This window comes from Pseudorca crassidens, chromosome 4 (assembly GCF_039906515.1).
Source record: "Pseudorca crassidens isolate mPseCra1 chromosome 4, mPseCra1.hap1, whole genome shotgun sequence".
Lineage (NCBI taxonomy): Eukaryota > Metazoa > Chordata > Mammalia > Artiodactyla > Delphinidae > Pseudorca > Pseudorca crassidens.
This window is the reverse complement of record NC_090299.1, coordinates 19,844,314-19,870,544: the sequence shown is the minus strand read 5'-3', so window position 1 is coordinate 19,870,544 and position 26,231 is coordinate 19,844,314. Positions and strand designations below refer to the sequence as shown.

The window sequence follows — 26,231 nt, the reverse complement described above, 5'->3', positions numbered from 1 at the left end:
GTGAACTTATTCCCACTTGATACCACAAGTACTGATGAATACCCAGAAGTGAGCTCTTAGGTACCACTATCTCAGAGGAAATACTTGTAGTGAGCTACAGCTTAGTGATTTGTCACTATGAGTAACAATCTAGAGGCTTATCTCCCTCATCACCCTGATAGCAAAGAGTGGACTAAGGATCTCTAAGTTTTGTAAAAGCTACAAGAGAAGCAGAGAACTATGAGATTTCTCAAGGTCACCAAAAGGAAGAAATTTAAAAACTGATCCATTCAGCAAGGGCCTGTTATGCAGCAGGTATTCTGGCATACTGACTCCCGTACTTTCAAAATTAATCAAAGTACCATACGTATCATACACATTTTTATCACTCACCCCTTCTCAAATGAGACACGCTTCGTGTTCCGAAGATAGTAATAAACTTTTCTTCATCTGTTCCCCATTTAAGTTCTCCAGCCTGAAACAAAGCCTGTGAAAATTTCAACCTCAATTAATAAATTGTTCTCCCATCTCATGTCCAGGTTCTTAATCACACTTGGGTTTTACTCCCTGAATATGAATTTGCCTGATTCATCATCTTACGTTTTTCAGTTCTGATGTTTCCTACTCTGAAACTCAGCTCACTAAGTCTGGGGCTACTTGGGAGCTTGCCACTAAACTGTGGCAAAGCAATAAAGCAGAGCGATGGTGCCAGGTTAAATGTCCCCAAAATGTCTACCATGACTTCCAGGAGCAATGATATGGTTGGTGGAAAGTTCTGATTACCTACCTCACTGCTGATACATCCATTTACAGACTGGGAAAGTTTAACTAGGAGCTAAGGGGTCTGCGTTTTCTGTTTTGCTTGCTCTGTAGCTGTTCAGTAATACATGATAAAACTCCATATTCTCTCTTTACAGCTGAAATTTAACCAATGCTAGCTACAAAAAGTTTTCCCATTTTTAAGAAATCACAACGAATTTTTAAAACATTGTGAGTACAGCACAGTGCTTGGCATACAGCAGGCACTTAACATATACTTGTTGAGTAGTTTGAGTGTCTACATTTACCTTTTTACATGGAAAAGAATATATGCTTTCCAATGTCCATATCATTGCTGAAAAAATTATATACAAACATCATTAACTCTGAGTCCACTTATTGGGTTGTAGCTTATTTATTAAAACCCAAAGCATCAATCTTTAAAATGTCTATACTACCCTTTTAATCATTTCAAGGTAAGTATACCTATTAAAGCAAGCCAAATGCAATTTGCTGAGACTACTACTCCGAGCTGCCTTTACGGCCACAAGTGGCAAAACAAATGATACGAGGTGATCAAAGCACGTGTTTGGATGTAGGAATTTTGATCACAGTATGTTTAAGAATATAGACTACGCTACTACAGATCTATTTTGTATTACACTTCCAGAGAATCATCTCTACGCTCAATATTGAAATTAATTTATTTTAATGATAAGAATACACAACATCAATCCTGGTCATGTAAGCATGCTCTTCAAAACTAAAAAGAGTGTTACTACGAAAGTCGTGCAAGTATCTAAACCTTAGAACTATATCAGGGTGCTGTACACCTCTCTTAAGATAACTTTTTTAATCTAATTACAAAAATTACACATGTTCATTGATAAATTTTATAAAACAGAGAAAAAAACATAAATAAGGAAATTTAAATTACCAAGAATATCAACATCCCAAAGATACTGGCTACTACCTCTAGTATGTTTTCCACACACAGATGAGATATACGTATACATTAATGCCTAAAAGTGGTGAAGGGCTCATCCTGTACAATACTGCAAGCGCTGCTGAAGCCTCCTTTCTTACCAATTGTTCTCTATTTCTAGGGATGTTCTCTAGTAGCTGTAGCAGTTGTATGGAAAAACCTGGTGAGATGGCTACTTTTAACTATAATCTCTTAATTTTCTTGGAAGAATTACGTTTGGGATCATTACCTAGTCTAAAACTACTACTAACTGAATCATATGCAATAATAATGACGGTATCATCATATACAGCAATATTTAAAAGTCTTTTGTTTTGTCTTGTCTTAATGTAAGGGTTAAATGAGGCTGCCCAATATCCACGGAGCTCTTCTGGATGAGGGACCCTCACACCTCCTCACCCTCCCCCTTCCCTCAGAGGGGGCTTTACAGTTTAGCCCAAGCAGTTTGATAACCTCTGGTTCAGTGCAAAGTACAGAGGTTTTGGAATCAAAACAGAACTGGTCCTGTCCTATCTGTGAGTCTTAGATGAGTTACTTAATCTCTTCTTGAGGCTCAGTGTCTTCACCTACACAGTAGGAATAATATTTCTATAGAGTTATTAATGGAGATTATATAACTCACATAATGAATGCACTGAACAGTGTCAGGCAATCAATAGCAGGTACTCAATAAGCACTGACTCCCTTCTCCCTCCTTCCTTAAGAGTTCAACTTTCTCTCCAGAGAAAGCATAACACAAGGATTTGGTAGGGGAGAAAGTAAAATCAGTTCAACGCATCAAAAATGTTAAAAAGTTAAGTGAATTAACTACAAAATGTTCAATTCCCAGGTGAATGACTCATTGAGGCTTATCAAATCCCTGAAATAACAGGACTCCTCTTAGTGCCAGGTATCAGTAGGGAAAAAAATTCAAATGCTTATAAAAGGGCCCCTTAGTTGGATGACTCTCAATTAAGAAATCTGAAATTCCCATCAGTGATAACAGCCCAGGTACCCTTGCTACAAGGTATAAATGGGTGTGTTCCTTTTTTATAATGCTGAAAGGGTAATTGTTTTCAACAGGCTGAATTAATTAATAAGATTTTTATGAATCAAAGATCAACAGCCAGCCTGTATTCTGTGTTGTCCCTGGTCACTGAAAAGGTAAAGAAAGCCTGGATACTATTTCAGGGGTAGGTTAAAGTAACTTCGTAAGTCAGTTTTCAGATGTACAAAGTTTCCCCTTCAGGGTTCTGAATGGTCATATCCCCTGCAGCAGAGGTTAAGTGATGCCTATATAGCCTCAGTACTCCAAGTGTGGCCCCAGGACCAGCACGGGCATCACCTGAGGGCTTGTTAGAAATGCAGATCCCAGGCCCCACCCAGACCTACTGAGTCAGAATCTGCACTTTAAGGAGATCCCCAAAGGATTTATAGGCACATTAAAGTCTGAGAAGCACTGCTCCACAGTGAGTGCTCCAAGCAGAGAAATCAATGAAAACGAGGTACAAATGTACTGTTCCCGTTCAGTAGCCTCACACTGCAGCAGTGCTCTCGTCACACCACCAGCTGTGCTGGGAAATCTGCCCACCGCCCGCTAATGCAGGCCTCACTGCAGTCGTCTGAGACTATTAAGCTGCTCCTTTCACCGTGACCACGACCGCTGAAAAGCATCCAGAGGTCCCAGTCCTGAGAGCAGGAGTGTGAGAACCAGCACATCTCCTACAGACCCACAGACAGTGCAAGCCTGGAAAGCAACAGGCTCGGCTCAGCAATGAGCAAAGCCCCTAACAGCTTGGGAGGACGGGTTTGTAAGCAGGCAGGGTTAAGCGAGATCTTTCCTTCCAATCTATACTTACTAAGCCTGTTTTACCATAGCGGAAAGGAGAGAAAGGAGCTAACAGGTAAGAACGCCAAGACTGTTGTCTAGTGAAAGAGGAAGGGCTTTGGGGTCAGATGGGCCCAGGTGGAAATTCCAGCTCCATTCCCACTCAGTGGGGGCCATGGGCTTGTTTCTCGAACCCCTGAGCTTCAGTTTCCTTATCTAGAAGACAGAAATGATCCCCTCTATGTTAGAGTTATGCACTGGGTCACTCGTCAGCAACTCATAGTTACTAAGTGCTAACCATATGCTAGGGACAAAGGATACAGATTGAACTGACAGCTCAGAGCGCCCTGGGTGGTCAGTCAAGTAAATAGGCAGCTTCCATATTAGGTGGCGAGAACTGTGGCAGGAAGCTTGAGATGCTATAGTCTCCCCTGTGAGGAGCACCTGACACACACCTGGGGGTCAGGCAGGGAGACCTGAAAAGCAGCTAATTTGAGGACTGACCCCTGAAGAGGAATTATTTAAGGGACGTACACTGTTTTTTAGATATAATGCTATTGCATAGTTACTGAAGTATAGTGTAAACATAACTTCTATAGGCACTGGGAAACCAAAGTAATTCATGTAACTTGCTTTACTGTGATAGTCACTTTAGTGTGGTGGTCTAGAACCAAACCCACAATATCTCCAAGGTACGCCTATATTGGAAACATGTGACCAGAGAGACAGGACTACGATATGTGATTCTAAGAACCCAAGTAATTGCTTTATTACCATTTTCCAGTTTTCAGGTCTCATGTTTCAAATTTCCTAACACTTATTTCCTACATTTGACTACTTTATAAACCATACTGAGACAATAATGGAATTTAAAAGCCACTTAAGCATAAAATTTCATTAGGGAGTGACTAAAGAGCAACTGACAAAAGAACAATCCTGTTTGGAAGTCTATCAAAGGAAAGGTGGAGGGATTTTCAAATTCTACAATAACGTGTCATCTATTATGTAATAAAACACCATTTACCACTAAAGTATTTTTTCTTCTTTATCCTTTTCTACGAAGAGACTGCCACATTGGCAGTACCATCCATAACACCTGGTTTTCTTGTAAAATTCTCTATTTTGAGAATGTCCCATAATCTAAAGGAAAATAACATATCCAGGTGGAACTCATTATTTACATGTAATTTATTTTATTTCATTTCAGCCTTGGGATAAAACATTTTGTTGGCCATCTACTTACATGGGTCTTATGATTTGTAAACGACCCGTTAGACTATTTTTAGATGCTATTACAACATATTATGATTTGCCATTAGCATGGATTCTTTTTTCATTTATGTCATAATAAAGTCATCACAGATTAAGTCTCACTCACCTGAGCATCTTGTTCAACCTGTGCTTCATCAATTCCAGCATCAGGGTCTCTATTAGCCTAGAAGAGATAATATGTCATGTTATTGCATTACATGAGTATTTTTGTTCTAAAGAAAAAACGGTTCCACCTAATGGTTATGCACATAAAGCTTTTTCTCTTAGGAATAATGTGCATTAATTAAGATCTTATCAATCCTACAATATTTTTACATTATCACACAAACACTGTCCAAAACCAACCTGACCCTCTTGATTTTAAAATCTATGAATAAAAGAGGACAGTGATATCCAAAAAAACAAAAAACAAAAAACTATGAGTTAGCTATTACGAGTTCAGGTCAGATGTTCTGAAACACAAACACACACTGGCACCACACAGCCAGAATCAAGCAAGTACCAGAAATAGATAAAAGAATTTTAAGTGACTTGACTTAACTAGATTCAGACCAGTCCGGCTTCAGATTTTTTAAACCACAAAGAGCCTCCACCCAATACCTGAAGGAGGACCACCAACATCCTCTGGTAGTACCCTGAAGTGTCCCCCACCACATCATCTTCCAGGCTCGAGCCATATTCTGCAACAGAATAATTTCACACTTATTTACAGCTTCTTTCAACTAGAAAAGGATATCTTGCCCCATTAATCAAATGGAAGAGACATAAGAAATATCTGATTAGCATAATAGTTCATGCTTCTCTGAGCACTCTGAAGACTGAAGGCAAATGTTTTAAGTGGTGAGTGGCTGGAAGAAAAGAAATTAAAGTCTCCCAAAAGCACTCAGTTCAAACCTAAATCATGACTCGGCCATTTAGAAATGCTCTCAACCAATGTAGTTATTAATCTGTTATTAATCAGATACATGATCGTACTGGAAAGTCTCTAAAATACAATCAATCTTAATTTTAAACTTTGTTTCCCTTTCTTTCAAATGTTTTACATGATTCATCTCGAAAGGTCTTCCACTCTCAAATATTCTGAGTTTTTTTTTTCCTTTGGGGCATGGGCATTCCTTCTCCTAATAAGATATTTTTCCTCTGCAACAAATAAAGTTAACTCTGAGAGACAGCAGTGATATTTTAAAATATGCCCTTCTCCCCTCCATTTCCAGCTATTCGACAGACATAAAGCCACAGCAAAGGGGAAAACCAGGATCTACAAGAGTCTACAGGCACTTTTCACCGTCTCACAACCAGCTGCCATTGAAGGAAAGGAGGTATTACTCTAAGACATTTAAACATTTCATCATTATTTGAAAGGAGACAAAGTTTAAAAGTTTGACACTTCTAAAAATACAAAAGATACATATCTACTTCAATCAGTAGCTCAAATACAAAACCTTGAAGGAATTTTTTATTCCTTCCTCTACTCCAACACCTATATATAATCAACCATCAAATCCATTTATATTTCTCCTCTCTCTGATTTGCCTCATACCTCCCACCAGCCTAGGCTGAGCCATAACTGCCCAGCTTACCTCTCCCAACACAGCTAACTAATCAGCCTCTTAATTCAAACGTTCTTCCTGACCTCAACTGTCCCTTTAATACTCTACTATCCATTCAGGAGCTTACAATGCTTTTGAACCAAGTCCAAACTTCTAATCCAGTCATACAAAACCATGTGTAACAGAGCCTAACTGCACTTATTCAGTTTATCTCCACAATGGACATGCACATTCCCTCCACTACAGTCACATTCTCTTTGTTCCCTCAGTATACTTTTCTCAAACTGGTCTCCATGCCATGGCAGACAGTGGGTGGACCTTGACCAAAAATGCCTTCTTCACCCACTCGAAACCTATCTAGTCTTGAAACCCTGGCTCAGTGTCTGACTGCACTGTGAAGAAGTCTCTCCTGACATCCAAAGCCAAAATGACCTCTCTTCTCTGAATGAATTCTTTCATTAAACATGTTCGATGTTTGAACTTTACTATCCTGTAACTCTTGCAGTTTTTTCTAAGTCATGTCATCCCTAAATAGACTGCAAACTCCTTGAGGACAGGAGCTTTGTTATGTGCATCTTCTGCATCATTCATGACAGCCAGTACGCTGCTGGACACATAGCTAGTGCACAACAGCACGGCTGACTGGATGGACCACACACAGTTACTATACCTCTTGTGGCACCCCATCTGTCACCCGGCAGCACAAAGGCTCATTCATCAATGTCAACAACCCCAGAAGGAGATATGTGAATATTATATCAGGTAAAAACTCAAGCGTGATCACCTGCAGCTGAGATACATGTATCACCTCTGCCTTAGTGGTTGGGTCCTATCCAACTACAAAAAGAGGAGCAGGAAAGAAAGATTCCAGCGCTTCAAAAGGTAATTGTTGGGCTTCCCTGGTGGCGCAGTGGTTGAGAGTCCGCCTGCTGATGCAGGGGACACGGGTTCGTGCCCCGGTCCGGAAAGATCCCACATGCCGTGGAGCAGGCTGGGCCTGTGAGCCATGGCCGCTGGGCCTGCGCGTCCGGAGCCTGTGCTCCGCAACGGGAGAGCCCACAACAGTGAGAGGCCCGCGTACCGCAAAAAAAAAAAAAAAAAAAGGTAATTGTTTAGTGGCCATAAATTTCACACCATTCTAACTTGCTGGGTTACAGGGTCATTTCTAAGATTAACCAACTAATGCCAAGATAGGGACCCATTTTCCTAGCTGCAAGCACTAGGCTTGGAGGTCTGTTGACTGAGCTGACCATCTGGACAGTCTGATCCTCCTAAGTCACGCAGAGGGCAGAGTCTTTTACAGAAAATCTGATGAGAAAAGAACTCCCTACTTTTGCTTTTTATTACATTTTCTTGGTTCCATTAACAGGATATGCTTCAGATTGAAATATAGGGTTTTTTTCACACACAAAAAATTTAAAAATGCAAAAGAAAAGACACCAAAAAGAAAGTCAAAATGCAGAGTAGTCAAGCACCCTCCTTAGCTAGAATGACATACATTTACTCAGACATTATCGACTGATTTGGACAAGGTTTCTTTTCCTTTTTAGTAATTCTTAACTTCTACCAACATAAAACTGAAATTTTTAAGGAAGAAAAACCACTTACATCTTAAATGTAAAGTGAAAGAGACAACCTGTATATCCGAACACTGACTGTAAATCCTATATGAAAATAAGTCCCATCCTCAACAGAAGTTTCTTACAAATACCAAAGTAGTTATAGGTATAGAAAAAGGCAGTCTCTTCCCTACTGAAAGAGAAACTAGCTTGAATGGTTGCTTATTTGTTTACTCATTCCTTCACTCATCCAGAAATCACGTATGGCCTGCCCTCCTATAACTCCAAAGAACTCCATTCACTTTAGAGAAATGACAAAGTGACAGCGGAAGTGAAGGGAGATGTACTTCGAAACAGTTACCTTCTTCATAAACTTGCTTTATGGCTCTCAGTTCTTCAGGTGTCCTTGAAGCAATAATTTCTGTCAGGACTTTTTCATTTGTCCCAGCTCCCTGTTTGGAGATTTATTTTTAAAAGAAAAAAACATGTTAATAAGATTAAAAAGAAAGTGATTTTCCCAGAACAGATGTTACCCCAACTGCATAAATATATATATATTATCCAACATAATGTTCACTTTCTATATGAGTTCTATTAGTTATAGAAATACGAAATTTCAAATTAGTTTTCTTTCCAAAGACAATTTTATCCTTTTTTGCCTAATGAAAAAAATGTTGATTGTATGAATGTGTCTACATATATGACATATAACAGATTACATAAATTTGTAATTTTATCAGTTTAATTCTAAATAGTTTTAAAGGGAAACATTTTAATGAAACAGGAAATAATAAAAAGGCTGAAATAGTAAAAATGAAAACTTTACATAAATTTACATGGAAGAACACTGATACTTAAACAATATGTACCTCAAAACGTAAACAACCCTGCCCTCAAATTAAGTTCTCTATGGATCACAGGGAAATTCTGCAACACAGGTAAAAATAAATATAGCATGGCTTGGTTATTAGGAATCAGTTATTGGATCAGCATAAAGGAATTAGGACTTGCTTTCTGGATTTTTAAAGAATAATTGTAGTTGGTTTTCCTTTTTCTGATTGTAAGTCATATCTACACTACTAAATTAGAAGATACAAGCAATGACATAGCTGAACCTAACTTTAAAAGATAGCATATTTAAGCCTTAATTTCCTTATATTTCTGTTGCTTTACCAAAAAATCAAACACTGAAAGAACTAGGTTTATGCTCGGGCAGAATTTTAGCCACTGCTAATATTTCAGAAGGCTGCAAAAATGCCCATTTCCAATAACCTAAGATTTTATTTATTCCGAAGAATCATTGTAGGAAAATGAAGAAGCACAGAAAGGTTCCTAACTTGATAAACCCTCTCCTCCCTCCACCTGAGCTACATCATCTCCTTGTTGTTAATTTCAGTTTGTCCATTCAAAATCTAACTACTAGTGACTGAGTTATTCCCTGTCCCATAAGTCTAAACAAATGATTCAATGTAATCACATTTATACAACATTGCAAACACCAGACAAGGGAATATACATTTAGTTACTTGCTACAATGAAATTATATCAAGTTTACCAGCTGCTTCATTTTAGTATTTAGAAGTACAGGAAAAAAGGAAAGGGTATTAGAAAATCTTTCTTATCTCAAAATTCTCTCCAAAGCTTCATCTTTTATGCTAAAACGATTAACAGTATTATTGGTTCCCTAATCAGGCAACTTTCTAAACTAAAAGATAAAATACCTAATCTGTAACATTTTAAAAACATATCTCAGGGCTTCCCTGGTGGCGCAGTGGTTGAGAGCCCGCCTGCCGATGCAGGGGACTCGGGTTCGTGCCCCGGTCCAGGAAGATCCCACATGCCGCAGAGCAGCTAGGCCCGTGAGCCATGGCCGCTGAGCCTGCGCGTCCGGAACCTGTGCTCCGCAACGGGAGAGGCCACAACAGTGAGAGGCCCGCGTACCGCCAAAAAAAAAAACACAAACAAAAAAAAAATCTCAAAATTAGAAAACAAGCATGAAAATAAAGTACAAAAGGCTGTAAAATACACTAAAATTTTAAAAACCCACTACTACTGAGTTAACTACACAAAAAGACTAAATGACACACTTGTCATTTCCTCTCTCCTTTTCTTATTGCCTCCTATGCAGTTTTGTCCTTCAAGAAACCCTCAGTGAAATAATTCAATTTGTTTTAATATAAAAATACCATAACCTGCTGTATAAAAAAAATTAAATAAAATTAAAAAAAAAGAAATAGTTGTTAAAACAGCTAATTGTCATGTTAATGACTGTAATAGACTGATGTGATGATTTATATGTTCCAAAAAAATAAAAAATAAATAAAATAAAAATAAATAAATAAAAATAAAAATACCATATAGTAATTACCAACACAAAATAATATTATACACATGACAGGAATATTCCTCGCATTCATCCTTTCACCTTAAGAGCATGCTTCAGTTCATAGGCATCGTAAAGCCGAGAGGGTTTCATCAGAGCCACAATTAATTTTTCAAATTTTCCAGTCAGTTCTGATTTCAGGTCATCCAGAAGGTCCTAACTCACAGAAAATATAAATTGGTTAACCATGCAGAAATTTTAAGGAGGTTCTTAAATATGAACGATAGCCCTTTGCTCTAATGAATTCTTTACATTGCTATCTCCAAGTAGAAGACACATGAGCTAAACAACACCCTGTGGCTTTTAATAATGTACTTTTGACATCTGACCTTAAGCTAAAGCAAAGCCACTCATGTGTCAAGATACTTGTTTTTAAGATGTTTTTCTTAATCTCAGAGTTTTTAAAAAATGAATGCTTTTTATAAAAAATATTTATCTTAAAATATTTTAAAATAAGCCTAAAATATTTTAAAAATACTCTTCCGAGAAACATGTCTATCTCAAAAAAATAATTTCCCCAAAATATCATAATGTATTTTTACAAAGGACAAAATTTGGCCTATCATACCTAAACAAAACAATGTTTTCTTTTCTCTCCATATCTAGTAATATTCTAATACATACATAATAGATTATGTTCATTACTATGCCCCTGACTACTGCAGGACAGCTGCTATTATGGGGAACTTGCATAATTATAAAGATAAAAGCAGTATTTCTCATCCATTTCAGTTTCAGCACACAGGCAACTAGAATTTGTGTTTAAAATACATGCTTTTTTTTTCTTTGCATTTGTTTCTCGAAATAATGAACAAAAATTTTCAGAATAAAACTACATTTAAGTTTTTCATGTCTGTACTAATTCATTTAGTGACAAATTTAATTTTTACTTTGAATTGTTAATCAAATAAGAACATTTAAATCAATGAATTAAAAACTCATTTATTAAAATATCACTCCAAAAGGAACCAAGACTGTGACTGTGTCAGAGCAAAACATATTGCAATACAGGTTTACACCTGGAAAATAATACAACAATCCTGAGTGGGAAACACAGAAGGAAAGAAGGGCAGTTATCCCCATTGGGATCTTTCAGCACCTATACAGTGTCAAGTGAGGAAAAACAATCATATGAGGATAAGTTGAGTGAGCATTTTAACCAACAGCTGATAACTAAGAAACAAACTAGAAAAGAAAAAAGGAGGAAAAGTCAGAATCATAAGATTAATGATATTTACAAAAGAATATTAGTAGATTTCAAACTAGTCTTAAAAGAGAAAGCTGCTCTCACATTCCACCTTGGGATGAAGTACAGTCTTACCCTGCCAAATAGAGTTTTAAAAGCCATAGCGATCTCCTGGCGCTGAGCATTACTGCGGGATGTCAGCAGAGTCAGGATGCTCTCCTCATCGGTGCCTGCAATTATGTTCCAACCATTACATCCAGGCTCCCACATGCCCACTCTCTCAATAACCTTTGTAACCAGCTCCCCAGTCACTTTAATTCCTTGCCTCATAAAATATATTTTATTAAATAATTTATTAAACTATAAAATTTACAATATCAAAATGTTATTGTTTCCAACAATACGTACTACCCCTACACATTGTGAAGGAGACGCAAAAATTCTCCTGACTTTTTAAAAACTGAGTGCACCTAGCTTTTCTTGCAACAAATAATTACTCAAATAACAGCTCTTCACAAGGCATGATGTGTTGGGTGTTCCAGGGGGTTGAGAAAGGAGAAAAGATATAGACCCTGGTTTCAAGTTATGAACCATTTAGGGTAAAAAATACAAATTTTTTTGTGTGAGGTAAGGCAGAATGTGACAAGGGCCTCAGGAGAGGTCCAGGTGTTAAATGGGGTTCAGAGGAGGTTCTCGTAGCTGAAAGGCAGCGGAAGACAGTTTTGGGAAAAGCTTCATGGAGAAGGTGACACCCACCCAAAACAGTCTTGAAGGATGAAAAGATTTTGACAGGCAGTGATGTAAGGAAGAAAGACAGGCTTTTAGAATCCAGGAAAAGCTCAACAGTAGGAAAATACAGAGCTTTCCTGAGTAGCAGATCACCTGGCATGGATGGATCAGAGGACACATCAGGCAGTAATGTGCGCTGAGACCGACAAGGTGGGCTGGAATACCAGGGAAGGCCTTACAAGGCCAGAAAGCCTGCACCCGATCCTGCTACAACAGGAAATCTCACAAGATGTTCAGAATGGAGAGTGATGGGGTCAGAGCCAAGTTTGAGGAAGATGAATCCCTTCACATGGACACTGGTACAGAAGGAGCCTGAGGACAGGAGGATTAATTATATGTGGAAGTCCTCAAGAAGAGAGGTTTTTAAACTGCAAAAAAGGAAAGCTGAGAAAGTGAAGACAGTGGGATGTAAGAAACTGATAGAACCGGATATCTGATTGGACACTGAGAGCAAAAGGCTGCACAGCTGATCACCCTCAGGAATGTCTGTTTATCTACTCAGTCAGCTACCGTATGGGTAAAGCTGAAAAGCTAAAAAAACAAAGAGGCTGAATTTAACTCCTGTTTGGTTCTAGAGACTAAATACTAGGGGTGGTCAGTCATTTTTTTTGTTCCTTTAATGTTTCTCTCTATATATGTTCAGCTCAAAATATTCTAAAGTTAATCTTACTGTAAAACAATGACTTTTTTGTTCAGAAAAACAAATGTCACATTTTTTTTTTTAGAACAAAAAGAAGGCTGAATTTACCCAGGCCTTTCATGGCCTTCCGAAGAGTTTCTGCATCGGCCCGCTCATCAAATCCAGGGAAGTCAGTCACAGTGCCTCTGAGCGCCTGACACAGGGAAAACAGCAATATTATTCACAGCATGACTACTACGATAAACATAAACAGTAAGCTGCTTGCTCTGTTTCATGTTCAGACTTTACATAAACTTATCATTTGATAAGATATATCAATATAACCCCATCTGAAATGGGAAACAGACCATTACAATGTGGATTAGCAGTGCACCAATTCAGTGCACGAGCTCTCCTGGCCCACCTGCGATACCATTAGCGGGAAGGCTGGCTTCCAAGGCCCTCTTCCTTCAGGCATCGCCCCAGTGATCAAGCTCCACCAGCACCTCCTGGTTCACGGAGGGCACTTCCTTGCAGGCTTCATTCCCGTTAAGTCTCTCGCCACTTTGATCTGGGAGCATGCTGAGCCTGCATTAAAACTTGAGGCCTTTTGTGGCACATATATACAATGGAATATTACTCAGCCATAAAAAGAAACAAAATTGAGTTATTTGTAGTGAGGTGGATGGACCTAGAGTCTGTCATACAGAGTGAAGTAAGTCAGAAAGAGAAAAACAAATACGGTATGCTAACACATATATATGGAATCTTAAAAAAAAAAAAAAAGTGGTCATGAAGAACCAAGGGGCAAGACGGGAATAAAGATGCAGACCTACTAGAGAATGGACTTCAGGATACAGAGAGGGGGAAGGGTAAGCTGGGACGAAGTGAGAGAGTGGCATGGACATATATACACTACCAAACATAAAATAGATAGCTAGTGGGAAGCAGCCGCATAGCACAGGGAGATCAGCTCGGTGCTTTGTGACCACCTACATGGGTGGGATAGGGAGGATGGGAGGGAGGGAGACGCAAGAGGGAGGAGATATGGGGATATATGTATATGTATAGCTGACTCACTTTGTTATAAAGCAGAAACTAACACACCATTGTAAAGCAATTATACTCCAATAAAGATGTTAAAAAAAAAAAAAAAAACTTGAGGCCTTACCCTAGGCACTGAACTCTAAGCAATGCTCTTAATAAATCTAGTCCTGTTTCCTTATACTTATTTAGGGATTTTAAGATAACCTGGCAAAACCTGAAAAGATTTTCAGTAGTTCATGTGCCAGAAGAATACAAACTTCTGAATTTAGAACTTTTAAAGATATATTAGAAGATACTGTTTGTAAGAGTTCTTATTTTATGTTATCATATCTAGTACTTTTAATCATCCAAATATTTTAATACCTCCAAAAACTGTTTGTAATACCAATAAATCTTTAGAATCAGAAAGCTTTATTAATACTGAGCCATAAATTTTTATCTTATGATAAAGGGAGGCTCCCAGGATTTATTTTTACCAATAAATGTTCCTGAAGTACCTCACAACTCCTGTCAAGGTTCCATCCAAAACTGAGAAATAAACAGCTATAAGGGTTGGGGACTGAGAAGACTTGTCTGGTTTACGATCACTTCTGTTTTATTATGAATGCAAGGAAGCACGATCACCTACAAGGAAAAAAATTTCTCTTCCACCTTAACATCCAACTGCTGCATTTGCCTACAGTATCTTAACACCAACCACATTAAAAAAAAAAAAAAAAAAAGACAACAGAGAGACATATCCATGGGGAAGAACTTGCATGGGACAAAGCACCAGAGGTCAGCTCTGAGACCTCTCTTCAGTGGCACTGCATTCCGCCTCCTGAAAAAGTAGCACTCAGGGCTCCAGGAGACAGACTCTCTCTTGACCAAACTTCAGACAGGCTCCTCAGAGCACACTTTTTGACTAGGACTGGTCTCTAGCCTGCCAAGCCCAGTTGTAGCACGAATCCTGCTAAAGTCAGTTTACAGAGAATCCCGCAAACCTTAATATCTGTTCAAGTTCCTCGTCCTCCATCTTTGATGTATAAATCCATGGGCTGCCTTAAGCAAGAATCCTATTAGGCCAGTTCAGCAAGAATCCCTCTACCCTTAATGTCTCCTCTTAGTAACTTTCCATCCACTGACCCCCTTCATCCTGCTCACTGGTTGTAAGTTCCCAGCTGCCTTTGCTATACTTGGACTTGAACCCAATCTCTTCTCTTCCATTGCAATAGGCATGACCTTTACTGCAGTAGTTTTGAAAGTCTTCTTTACCATTTAACAAGTACGAGAATAATTTTTTCTTTAACAATAGTCTCCTCTTGTTCAAGGAAAGAAGAAAGACTCTTCTTTCCTCTGAACAGAGTCAGCCTTGAGAGAACCTACAGGAAAACCTTAGTGTTGTAATTATGTGGCCAAAAGCATACAATCCAAGAAAAGAGGTGTTTTTTCCCAGTTTCATCTCCCAGCCCCAGAGTGTTGACTGGTAGCAGCTTTCATCCCCTCAAGCCACCCCCCCCACACGCCCACAGCCAAACAAAAGGTTGTGGCCAAGTAGGAAAAGGAGGGGCAGGGAAGCCTCACTTATCTCATGGGGAGGTCATGAAACTAAGCCAGAGCTCTTCATTCTACTAAGTGGGAAAATGCGATACTGTGATTTATAATAAGAAACATATATATTTGGTCTTTGTCCCCATTTCCTGCACAGACCTCCTAAAACCCTTGGAATTCCCAGATGATAAGAGTGATAAATTTCATAATGATAAGAGCTTGATATTCATAGCAAACCCCCTTCAATCACACCTGACTCTGTTAATGAGGTGACTTTTGGGAAGCATCTAAGGATGGGGGCTTGGGGGCTGCTTGCCAGGGGAAACAACCATGTGATTAGAGGGTTGGAACTTTCAGTCCCACACCCACAACCCCACCTCAGGGAAGAGAGAGGGGCTGGAGATCGAGTTCAATCACCAATGGCCAATGATTTAATCAATCATGCCTATGTAATGAAGCCTCCATAAAATCCAAAAGGACACGGTTTGGAGAGCTTCCAGGCTGGTGAACACATGGCGTTGTAGGGACAGTGGCTCACTCGGAGTGGGCCCCGAAGCTCCCTGCCCCTTCCCACACACCTTGCCCTATGCATCTCTTCCATCTGGCTGATCCTGAGTTGTGTCCTTTTATAATAAACCAGTGATCTAGTAAGTAAAATGTTTCTCTGAGTTCTGTGAGCCAATGATGGGGTCACTGGAAACTCCGATCTATAGCCAGTCAGTCAGAATCAGAGCTGACAATCTGGCCTTGCAACTGGCGTCTGAAATGGGGGTGGGAGTATGAAGAGGGGTGGTCTTGCAGAACTGAGCCCTCAACCTGTGGGCTGAGCTGATGCTATCTGCAGCAGACAATGGCAGAACTGAGTTGAATAGCAAGACACCCATCTGGTACAGGAGAACCGCTTGTTGGTGTGTGGAAACCACACCCCACATTAGAAGTGGCTTCAGAACCCTTTGAGAAATCCACCCAAAGCCAGGCTAGTCTCCATTTCCACCCTATCTAAAAAGCACAGATGCAATAAGGGCCAATAAACTCCCTGCCATTTGTTCTATAGCTTGACCATAGGAAAGTGAATGGTTGAATACCGGCAGCTTCAAATGGCTCAACATAATTAAAAGGAGCAATAGGTTGGGAGAGAAACTGGTAAGATTTGAGGAGATGGCCCTTCAAAATTGGTATGGGTTAGGAAAGTTATTTCTCTCAAGGCAAACTGCAGTTCCTCTCTGTTTAGTAAGACCACTTCAGATTGATGAGGAAGACACCATCAGTATCATCATAAACATGAACAAATACCATGGGTTCTCTCACTGTGAGAACTTGAATGACTTAGCTCACCTGTCTGCTTATCTATTCACTCAACAGCCATTTTCTGAATGCCTTCCACTGCCAAGTATTGTACTAATCACTAGGAAAAAGTCAAGATCTCTTAAGTCAGGAGAAAATGATAGGCATGTAAGTAATCAAGCGCAGTAGAGTATATACACACAGAGGTTTCCTCAGGGTAATATGAGCACATAAAGGAGGGACTGAGACAGGAGGAGTGGAAAGAAAAGAAATCAGAGAAACTTCCCCAAAATGTCTTGAAAGTTGCCTGTAATTTTGCCAGGCTGGCTCAGCAAAGTAGAAAAGGGCAGGCAGCGATTTCAGTACGGATTAAAAACATGGAAGAAGGAAACAATGTGGTGCTTTGGACAAAGGGTTAAGTATTTCAACAGACTAGAGCAAGCAGTAAGATTGGATAGAAAAACAAGGGAAAGGTCACAGTGGGGAGCGAGGACAGCTGGAAGCCAGGCTGAGAAGAGCAGCCTTCACCCCGCTGGCAAAGGAAGCCCTTGGAGGGCGTTTAAGCAAGCAGGCAAGGAACAAGGTCGACTCTGCACAGTAATATCACTAGGGCAGCAGTGGAGACAAAAGGACAGAACTGTGCACGTGTGGAGTCAGAAAGACTGTTTTAAAAACTACTAAACATAAGAAGGATAAAAAGGACCTGATCTAAGTCAGGAGCAGTGGAAATGGAAAGGAAAAGGCAGACAGGAACAGGGCCAAGGCAGAAGGAAACCACTGAGGATGATTCATTTTTTGGATAAGGAACAGGGTGGCTGGTTTTGCACTTCTCCACATACTGAAAGAGAAGCAGGCTTGTCAGTTACTGGGGCACATAAGTGATAACTAGAGCTGTGGGAGGAGGCTTCACGAAAGGCAATATTAATGGAATGGAAAGAAGAGCTGGAGGAGGGAAGGTCACCTACAATTGGAATGGCAGCTAATATCAGCTAAGGGCGGCAATGAGCTCAGAGCTTCACATGGACCACCTCAGTGAAACCCCATTTTCCAGATAAAGAAACACACTGGCTTAGAAAGGTTTGGCGAATCACCCAGGTAACCCAAGCAAGTAGCAGAGCCAGCACCTGAACACAGGCCATGGGACTGTGGGCTCTTAACTGTGGGCTCTACACAGCCTCCCAAAGGCAAAAAGAAAATCCAAAGAAGGTGATGGAATGGAAGACAAAGGAGAAAAGTATTCCAAGGAAAGGAAGAACAGGCAGTGCCCGAACCATAGGGCAATCAAGTAAGCGGGAAGATGGAAAAGGGTCCACTGGATTTGGCAACTAGGAGGTCTTTGGTGGCGGTAAAAGCCTGATTGGAGGACACTAAAGAGTGAATTGAGAGGCAGAGCATCTCTGTGAACTCCCATTTTACAAACAGGCTTTTTTTTTTTAAATAGGTAAAAGAAAACACACACTTTAAAAATATTTTCCAGCTTATAGGCTCTGAAGAAGTTTCTAGTAGATAGAGAAACAGCGAAAAGGTTAAGAACAGAGAAGACAGGAGGAATTTGCCTTAAAGAGAAGAGACATCTGACCCCTGAGCTTGAAGGAAATGAGGTGAACAATGGAAAGAAGAGAAGTATCCTTGAGTCTCAGTTACTGTGAAGAAGACATAACTGCTGATTGTATTTTTGAGAGCTTTCTAAAGATTGGGAAACATTCTTGCTACATTTCCATTTGATCAGTCATTGTGAAAGCTAGCAAAGCCATGTAGCGGTAGTAAGGGAGCAGATGTGAATCGCAGGACATGACTCACACAGAGCGAACCCTTGTTTGGACATCCTGTCCAAGCTCCATCCCCACCCACTCAAAACCATCTACACTGGGCAAATGGGACTCTACATGACTCACAGAGAGGGCTTCCCCTGCTTCCCATCTTTGCCACTGGCCTCAAGGTGTTCAACAAGTACACCTTCCCCAGATGAATTCCAACCGTAAGTAGCTACTGTTCCCTTCACCCAGCCTCAGTTCACCCTCATTTACCTCAATCCTCTGCCACCAGAGCCGTACCAAGGGAATTATTATATATGCTCAGACAGTACGTGGCCAAAACATATAATTCGGTCTGTTAACTCTCAACTTCAAAATTATCCATTCTTTTGGCTCTATAATTTTGTTGGCTTTTTTCACTTGTTTGCTTTAAATGAAAAAGTTCTTTGCCTGCAAAGACTAGTTATGCCAAAATAAAACGAATAAAATTAAACCAAAACACAAGTGAAGAGCTGCTTTTCTAGACACAGAATTTAAATGCACAGGAAAATAATACAGAAATAACACTTCAAATTTAAAGATGAGAAAACATCACCTGGTCTGGAACATTTTAAGAGGAGAAATAAACCATCTTTAAATTTGTCATCCAGTTCAATAAAATCAACACCTAAACAGCTACCCACCATTCCACATACTACTAACTAAGAGCCAGAAATCATTAAGCAAAACACTACAGCTGAGCAGCTGTACAATGGTTTTTTTTTTTAATATTAACATGTAAAGCGTTTATTATTGTTATTTTTTTTACATCTTTATTGGAGTATAATTGCTTCACAATGGTGTGTTAGTTTCTGCTTTATAACAAAGTGAGTCAGCTATACATATACATATATCCCCATATCTCCTCCCTCTTGTGTCTCCCTCCCTCCCACCCTCCCTATCCCACCCCTGTAGGTGGTCACAAAGCACCGAGCTGATCTCCCTGTGCTATGCGGCTGCTTCCCACTAGCTATCTATTTTATGTTTGGTAGTGTATATATGTCCATGCCACTCTCTCACTTTGTCCCAGCTTACCCTTCCCACTCCCCATATCCTCAAGTCCATTTTCTAGTGGGTCTGCGTCTTTATTCCCGTCTTACCCCTAGGTACTTCATGACATTTTTTTTTCCTTAGATTCCATATATATGTATTAGCGTACGGTATTTGTCTTTCTCTTTCTGACTGACTTCACTCTGTATGACAGACTCTAGGCCCATCCACCTCACTACAAATAACTCAATTTTGTTTCTTTTTATGGCTGAGTAATATTCCATTGTATATATGTGCCACATCTTCTTTATCCATTCATCTGTCGATGGACACTTAGGTTGTTTCCATCTCCTGGCTATTGTAAATAGAGCTGCAATGAACATTGTGGCACATGACTCTTTTTGAATTATGGTTGTCTCAGGGTATATGCCCAGTAGTGGGATTGCTGGGTCATATGGTAGTTCTATTTGTAATTTTTTAAGGAACCTCCATACTGTTCTCCATAGTGGCTGTACCAATTCACATTCCCACCAGCAGTGCAAGAGGGTTCTCCTTTCTCCACACCCTCTCCAGCATTTATTGTTTCTAGATTTTTTGATGATGGCCATTGTACAATGGTTTTTACCTACGGTTCTTCTGAGGCTCAGGTTTCGCAAAGTCTTTCCCCCCCTCCCCCAAGAAAGGGCTGGGTGGGGAGGCCAAGGGCAGAGTTCTGCCTTCCTTCTCCAGGCAGAGCAGTTCAGGTCTTATCTGACGGACACAATACAGAACAGGCCCATTAATATTTCCTTTGATGATGGGTCCCAGTGATCAGCAAAGAAAAAAAAAATTGAAAATCACTGTACTAGGAAAGAAATGAGATGAGCAAGAAAGGAGGAAAAAGCCAGGGAAACACGATTGTGATTTGAGATGCAAAGTAAATCAAATATCAGAAAAAACTAGAACCTCGAAGAGGACCGAGGGGCACAAACACATACCATGAGGCGTCAGAAATAAGACCTCAAGTCCTAATCTTCACTGTTGCTCAATTCCATCAAAAGAGGTGAAAATTATAGTTCAAAGCCTCAAATTCAAACTGGTCTATAACTTTTGCTAACTTTCACATGACTTCCTTTCCCTTTCATCCTCCTTATTTTTGCTTCTTTCCATTTTGTCTAATCATCCAACTACCTCTGACCTCTCAAAGTCAGATGTAAGGAAAAAAAGCATCACTATAAAATAGTTTACATTATGTGCACAGTGGTAGAAAAGTTTTTAGTAACTTAATAAAGGTTTTGTCAACATTATTTAGATTTTTGTTGTGTTTCTTTAATGCTCCTATGGCTACCTCCCTGCTAGTATAAGAATGCCTTCCCTTGGCAAATACTAATAAAGTGGAAAGTTTAACTGTCCGTGAATAATGGTGATACCTTTGAGTCGGTAAAGCGGGCAAATGTATTAACCTCCAAAGGGGCTATTTTACCTAGTTGTTGAATTGGCCATTTTGCACATAGCACGTGAAAAGCTATTTCACTAACCAATTCATTCACATCGATGCTTCAGAAAACAATCAAGTTTACAGATTTCCCATATTAGAGAAGAGTGTGCATCGATTCACAACTTTACTTCCTTTTGCATCTAAATGAGAGACAGAAATCTAATGAACTTGGCTGGTCCTAGACAAAGGGAAGAAATAAGTTAGCTTCAAATCTTTAGTTGTCTCAACCTCCAGTCAACTCCTCTGGAATGAACCTCATCTCAAATTTCCTTATTTATATTGATCCTGCTTGCTCAGGGCCCTTGTAAATGATCATAGTGCAGTGATTTCAAGCCAACCAAAAAAATTTCTCTTCAAATTTTGTACAGTTTAAATATGTATCAGGCTGATAGCTATGATGTTCATGAAGTTTCTAGTCAAAAATTATGTACCCTGCTTTTGCTTCATGACATTCCTGATGCCCTGAATACATTAAATCTTTGTAAACAACACTATAAATTAAACGAGGTTCAGACTGCCCAAAATGTAATTTTTTAAAGTTTCATTATCCTAAAGAAAATTAAAGACATAAAAGCCTTAAATTGAATTAAAATGTATTAAATGGATCATTTGTCTATGAAATATAGCCAACTCTTGATTTTTCCAAACCAAAGAACACAGAACTACACAATGTACTTTCAAATACTTAAATAAATTAGAATATCTATGAAATAATTTGGCTGTAGCTAAATACTTAGATTTAAAAAAAAACAAACCTGTGTAAGCAAGTAAAGCTATAGGAGAGAAATAGGTCAGAAGCCTATTTAAGAAATCCAACCCAAAATACTGTAAGTCAGATTAAAGAAATGACCCTAAAACCTAATGAAAAATTCACACTTACATAAACAGAAGTTGATTGTTGAGAGAAAAAAGATGAAGGGATTCAAAAATATTTACTATATATAGATAACTCAGGCAATTTTAACAGCTCTTTGGCTATTCCTTAGTAAATATATTCAACTAGCTTGTACCCAAATTTAACATAGTAGATTTTGTTACTGATCCAATAATCATAATAATTTATTACTCATTTTGCCTTTTATGCTAAAATAACATGGATGCTGTGGTTTCAAACCAGATAAATATAAAACCATTCAAATGAATAGTTTCAAACCTGTAAAAAAAAGTACTGTCCAGGGACTGTTTACATGCAGGTATATCTGTAATTTATATTCTTGTATGTCATGGAGAAGATAGAGTTAACCAGGGTGCTCTCTTTGAGAAAAACTGGGAAGCCTCAGGTTAGACTATTTCTCTCCAAATAATCGTTAACTGGTTGAATCCCACATATTTCAATACTAATGGATAAGAATTAGGACCAGAAGAAGGGCAGAGCTCAAGTAGTGGTACCCAACAAATGCCTCCAACTCTGAATGTATTTACCTAACATGATAAGTCACTTTTTATGTTGTTCCCAATATTTGCCCAGTATTGCCAGGCAGGTTAAGAATCTGCCTGCCAATGCAGAGCACACAGTTCGATCCCTGGTCCGGGAAGATCCCACATGCCGCAGAGCAACTAAGTCCGTGCGCCACAACTACTGAGCCTGTGCTCTAGAGCCCGCGAGCCACAACTACTGAGCCCACATGCCACAACTACTGAAGCCCGCATGCCTAGAGCCCACGCACCGCAATGAAGAGTAGCCCCAGCTCGCTGCAACCAAAGAAAGTGCAGTGCACAGCAACGAAGACTCAACGCAGCCAAAAAATAAATTTAAAAAAATTTTAAAAAAGAGCAGCATTGACATGAAGTACATTCATTACAATATAATGTATAATTTACTTATAAATATATTAATATAAATATTCATAAGAGTGTAAAATATAATAATATTTGTTTACATAAAAAAAGAAACTCCAATGTATCTGTCAAAGATCAATCAAATTTGTAATAAGACAGTCGTGCCCGTGATCTACATATGCGATAATTGATTCCTGGATATCTGCAAACTGTTATCTGCAGGGTGGTCCCAACGTTAAGTAAGAAGAGAAAACCACTGGTATGGAAGATGTAGCTCATAAACATGAAGAATCACTTTTGTGGAAGGCTATATTTTCACTTTTCATTAAATAAAAGACATTAATATTTAACAACATATTTTAAATTGCCAGAACGTGCACCTCTAAGACTCAGCCATGATGCCATTACTCTACAGATGGCCAGAGAGTGGAAGCCCATACCGCACGTCAACAAAAGGTACTACCATGGAAACTGTTTGAAACCCAACACTGAAGTACTTCAGCTTACACTGGGGTCCAAAGGAAATTTTAGACAGTAAAAGTGCAATTCCATAATGTAGGCAATTCTGCACACCATCAAATGTAAGTATAAAGCCAACAAAACTTCACCTTAATATTAAATATTTAACAAAATGTTTTACTTCCATGGTTTCCAAGGATAACTAATAACAAAGCTAGTGTAAAATTCAACACTATCTTTCTTAATAGTACTTGTAACTTTTATGATAACTAAAAACTGTGGCTTGGATAGAAAACAGTCCTGGTTATATTGTAATAGCGGTCATGTACAAAATTCTATAATACAAGCCACCATTCTCCCAGGTTTTGTATATATAAGGGCTTTTACACTATTTTCATCCTTTGAAATTATCAATGTCCACATTTGGGGAAATGTGTTCACTTACGCTATCTTGGGTAGAGTCTACATAATTAAAGGAACTGACTGAAAAACTTCAGAAATCACTGGGTAAATTTACAAAAGAGAAACAGCCAAAAGAGCTAGGATAAAGAGAATTATTCTTTAATGCTTGCGAAATCATCATTTACATCACCACACCAGCATATCAAGATTGGAAAAATAATGCTCAGCAAAGTTAATTCCATATAAAAGTATCCTTTTATATGTTGAAGAATCTAAACCGAAGTTTCCACTTGAAGTAATATGAGACCTGGTTTTTTGTAACACTTCTTAAGTGCAAAAGAGGAAGTAAGAATGGAAGTACTGTATAAATTTAATAAAACTACCAACTCCTCTTAATCCTCCCATCTTGTCTTGGAAAGGATCATGAAACCTTATTCAATTTTGATAAGTCAATCTGATTTTTTTTTAAGTGAACTATACATGAAAGAGGGCATTGTTTGAGTTGAACCACTTGTTTAAAAAAAGTTTCTGGACTCTGACAAGCCAGTTAGATCGATGAGATCTTGTAAAATTAGTTTCGGGGTGGAGCTGTCGTAAGCACCGATATTTTATTCACAAAGGATTGTACAACACAGTCAATTTTTAAAGAGTGCTATATAAATTAAATGATTTTCTCTTCCCTACATTTTTGATAAATGTTAAGAACAGCAAAGAAAGCCGTTATTAGGTAATCAAATTCTGAAACAGTCCCAAGGCAGATTCAATTCATAACTCGTTCCGCGAGTTCGTTACTTAGGAAAAGCAGCTCTTCGGTTTAATCTTTTTGCTTGGGGGGGAAAAAAAAATCTGTGCCAACGACGAAATGTTCCTTTTAGTTAAATTGGGTTGAGCGACTGGAAAAAGCTCCACTACAACTCTACTGGAAAAAGCCAACGCCCACTCATAGTATTCAAATACAGGAAACTTGGCGAAATAAATAAATAAAGCCAAGAAAAGAAAAAAAGAAATGCGTTCGCTTCACATGACCACAAGGAGTTGTACTTGCTCTGGTTCTAATTTCAGCCACTCTCTGGATTTTTAGGAAGGCTCCCTTTTACACATTCACTCACGAAGAGGGAGCGCCCCCCAAATCCGGCCACGTCACCGGCGGCTGCGCTGCAGCGCCAGGTGGGAGCAGGTTCGGGCGGGCGCTCCCTAGGAAGGGGAACAAAGGGGAAACAGAAAGTGTAAGAAATTCCCGAAGACAGATTCAGTTTACTCCTAAACTCTTCTGGCTTTCCAACAAATTCTAGAACTCCTGAACAGTTTACAAAGTTCGTCAATCCGAGCGCTGCACGGGGGCGCACGGTCTTACCTGTGCCATGGCGACTGCCCAGGTCAGGAGAAGGTGACTGATGCAGGACTGCAAGAGAAGAGAGAGATGGCGGGTTCAGCGAGCGGGACTTCGCCGCCGCGGCGTCCAGACAGCCCCCCGGGCGCCGCCGCAGACCCGCCCTCTCCGCAGCTCCTGGGACAGCCCTCCGCCGAGCGTCCGCTCCACCCCGGCGCCCCCGCTGCCCTCGGCGGGCTAGGCGCGCTCTCACTCACCCAGACCTGAACCTCCGGGAGAGCGGCGGCGCAGAGGGCTGGCAGAGACGCGGGCAGAGAACGCTCCAGGCAGCTGCTTTCTGGGGATTCCAGGCAACGGAAACGGCATCGGCCCCGCCCCGCCCCCGCCGGCCCATCCCTGCGTGCCTCCGACACGCCCCTGCCCGGGCTTCAGTGCGCCTGCGTGCAGCCCGGCCGGTCCGAGTTCTCGCAGCCTGGGAGGGGCGCGGCTCCCTGAGGGCCCCGGGGACAGCCTGGCCTTCGCGCAGCGGGAGGGCGTGGGGAGTTGTCCAGGACTCCGTGTTTGGGATCGCTGGGGCCTCCCTCCCCTCTGTGGCCGCAGGAACGCGGGCCTCACCCGGTGCTCGGCCTTAACGGTGTAGGGGCGTGAAGACCAGACAGTCTCTGCGGGCAAGGACAGCGCGTCTTTGACCACGGTTTAGAATTCCCAAGTTTATTTTTAAGTTTGTTTAAAAAAAAAGTGTCAATCGTTGCTTCCTAGATGGCCTTCTCTTAAATGTATATATCTCGATGGTGACTTGCTTGGGAAATTTAAAAACCTCCGCCTGGGATCGGTTCCTATTTTCAGAACCAGCCTAGAACTTTCAAATAACTTAAATTTGAGCCATTCCCTATTATTAGTTAAACGTAAAATACATGAGTATGAGAGAGAGAAAGACAGACGGAGACAGACACTACAGGAGATTGTACTAGGCTGGTGCAGAGAATGCAAAGACAGAAAGACAGTGCCCTCCTCAGACTTACTAGCGTGGCGAGAGGGGCGGCACCGGGCGGGCGCCGGGAAGCAAGAGGACAGAAGCCGGCAACCCTAGACGCAGTAAGATATTCTAGGATGAGAAGCGCAAAGTGCTGTGGAGATTCAAGGTAAGAGATAAGAATCTAGTCTGCTTTGGGGAATAAAGAAGAGCTTTTGTCATAAATTAAATGTAGAACGAATGTGTTCTTTGTATAGATAGAACTTCTCATTTGCTTTC

The 26,231-nt window shown here is 40.0% G+C and overlaps 1 protein-coding gene across 1 annotated transcript in view; it reads right to left on the bottom strand.

The window, feature by feature from the left end:
* The window catches only part of ANXA5 (annexin A5), a 29,929-nt gene extending 4,532 nt beyond the window's left edge, over positions 1-25,397 (bottom strand). Inside the window, exons 1-9 of the mRNA XM_067735169.1 lie at positions 25,237-25,397; positions 25,004-25,051; positions 13,018-13,102; positions 11,616-11,710; positions 10,337-10,450; positions 8,273-8,363; positions 5,403-5,482; positions 4,909-4,965; positions 373-466 (exon numbers count right to left, since the gene is read on the bottom strand). Of these exons, the coding sequence (XP_067591270.1) occupies positions 373-466; positions 4,909-4,965; positions 5,403-5,482; positions 8,273-8,363; positions 10,337-10,450; positions 11,616-11,710; positions 13,018-13,102; positions 25,004-25,012 (625 nt within the window). The 5' untranslated portion in view covers positions 25,013-25,051; positions 25,237-25,397. The remainder of the gene's footprint in view (positions 1-372; positions 467-4,908; positions 4,966-5,402; positions 5,483-8,272; positions 8,364-10,336; positions 10,451-11,615; positions 11,711-13,017; positions 13,103-25,003; positions 25,052-25,236) is intronic.
* Between the last annotated feature and the right edge of the window lie 834 nt (positions 25,398-26,231).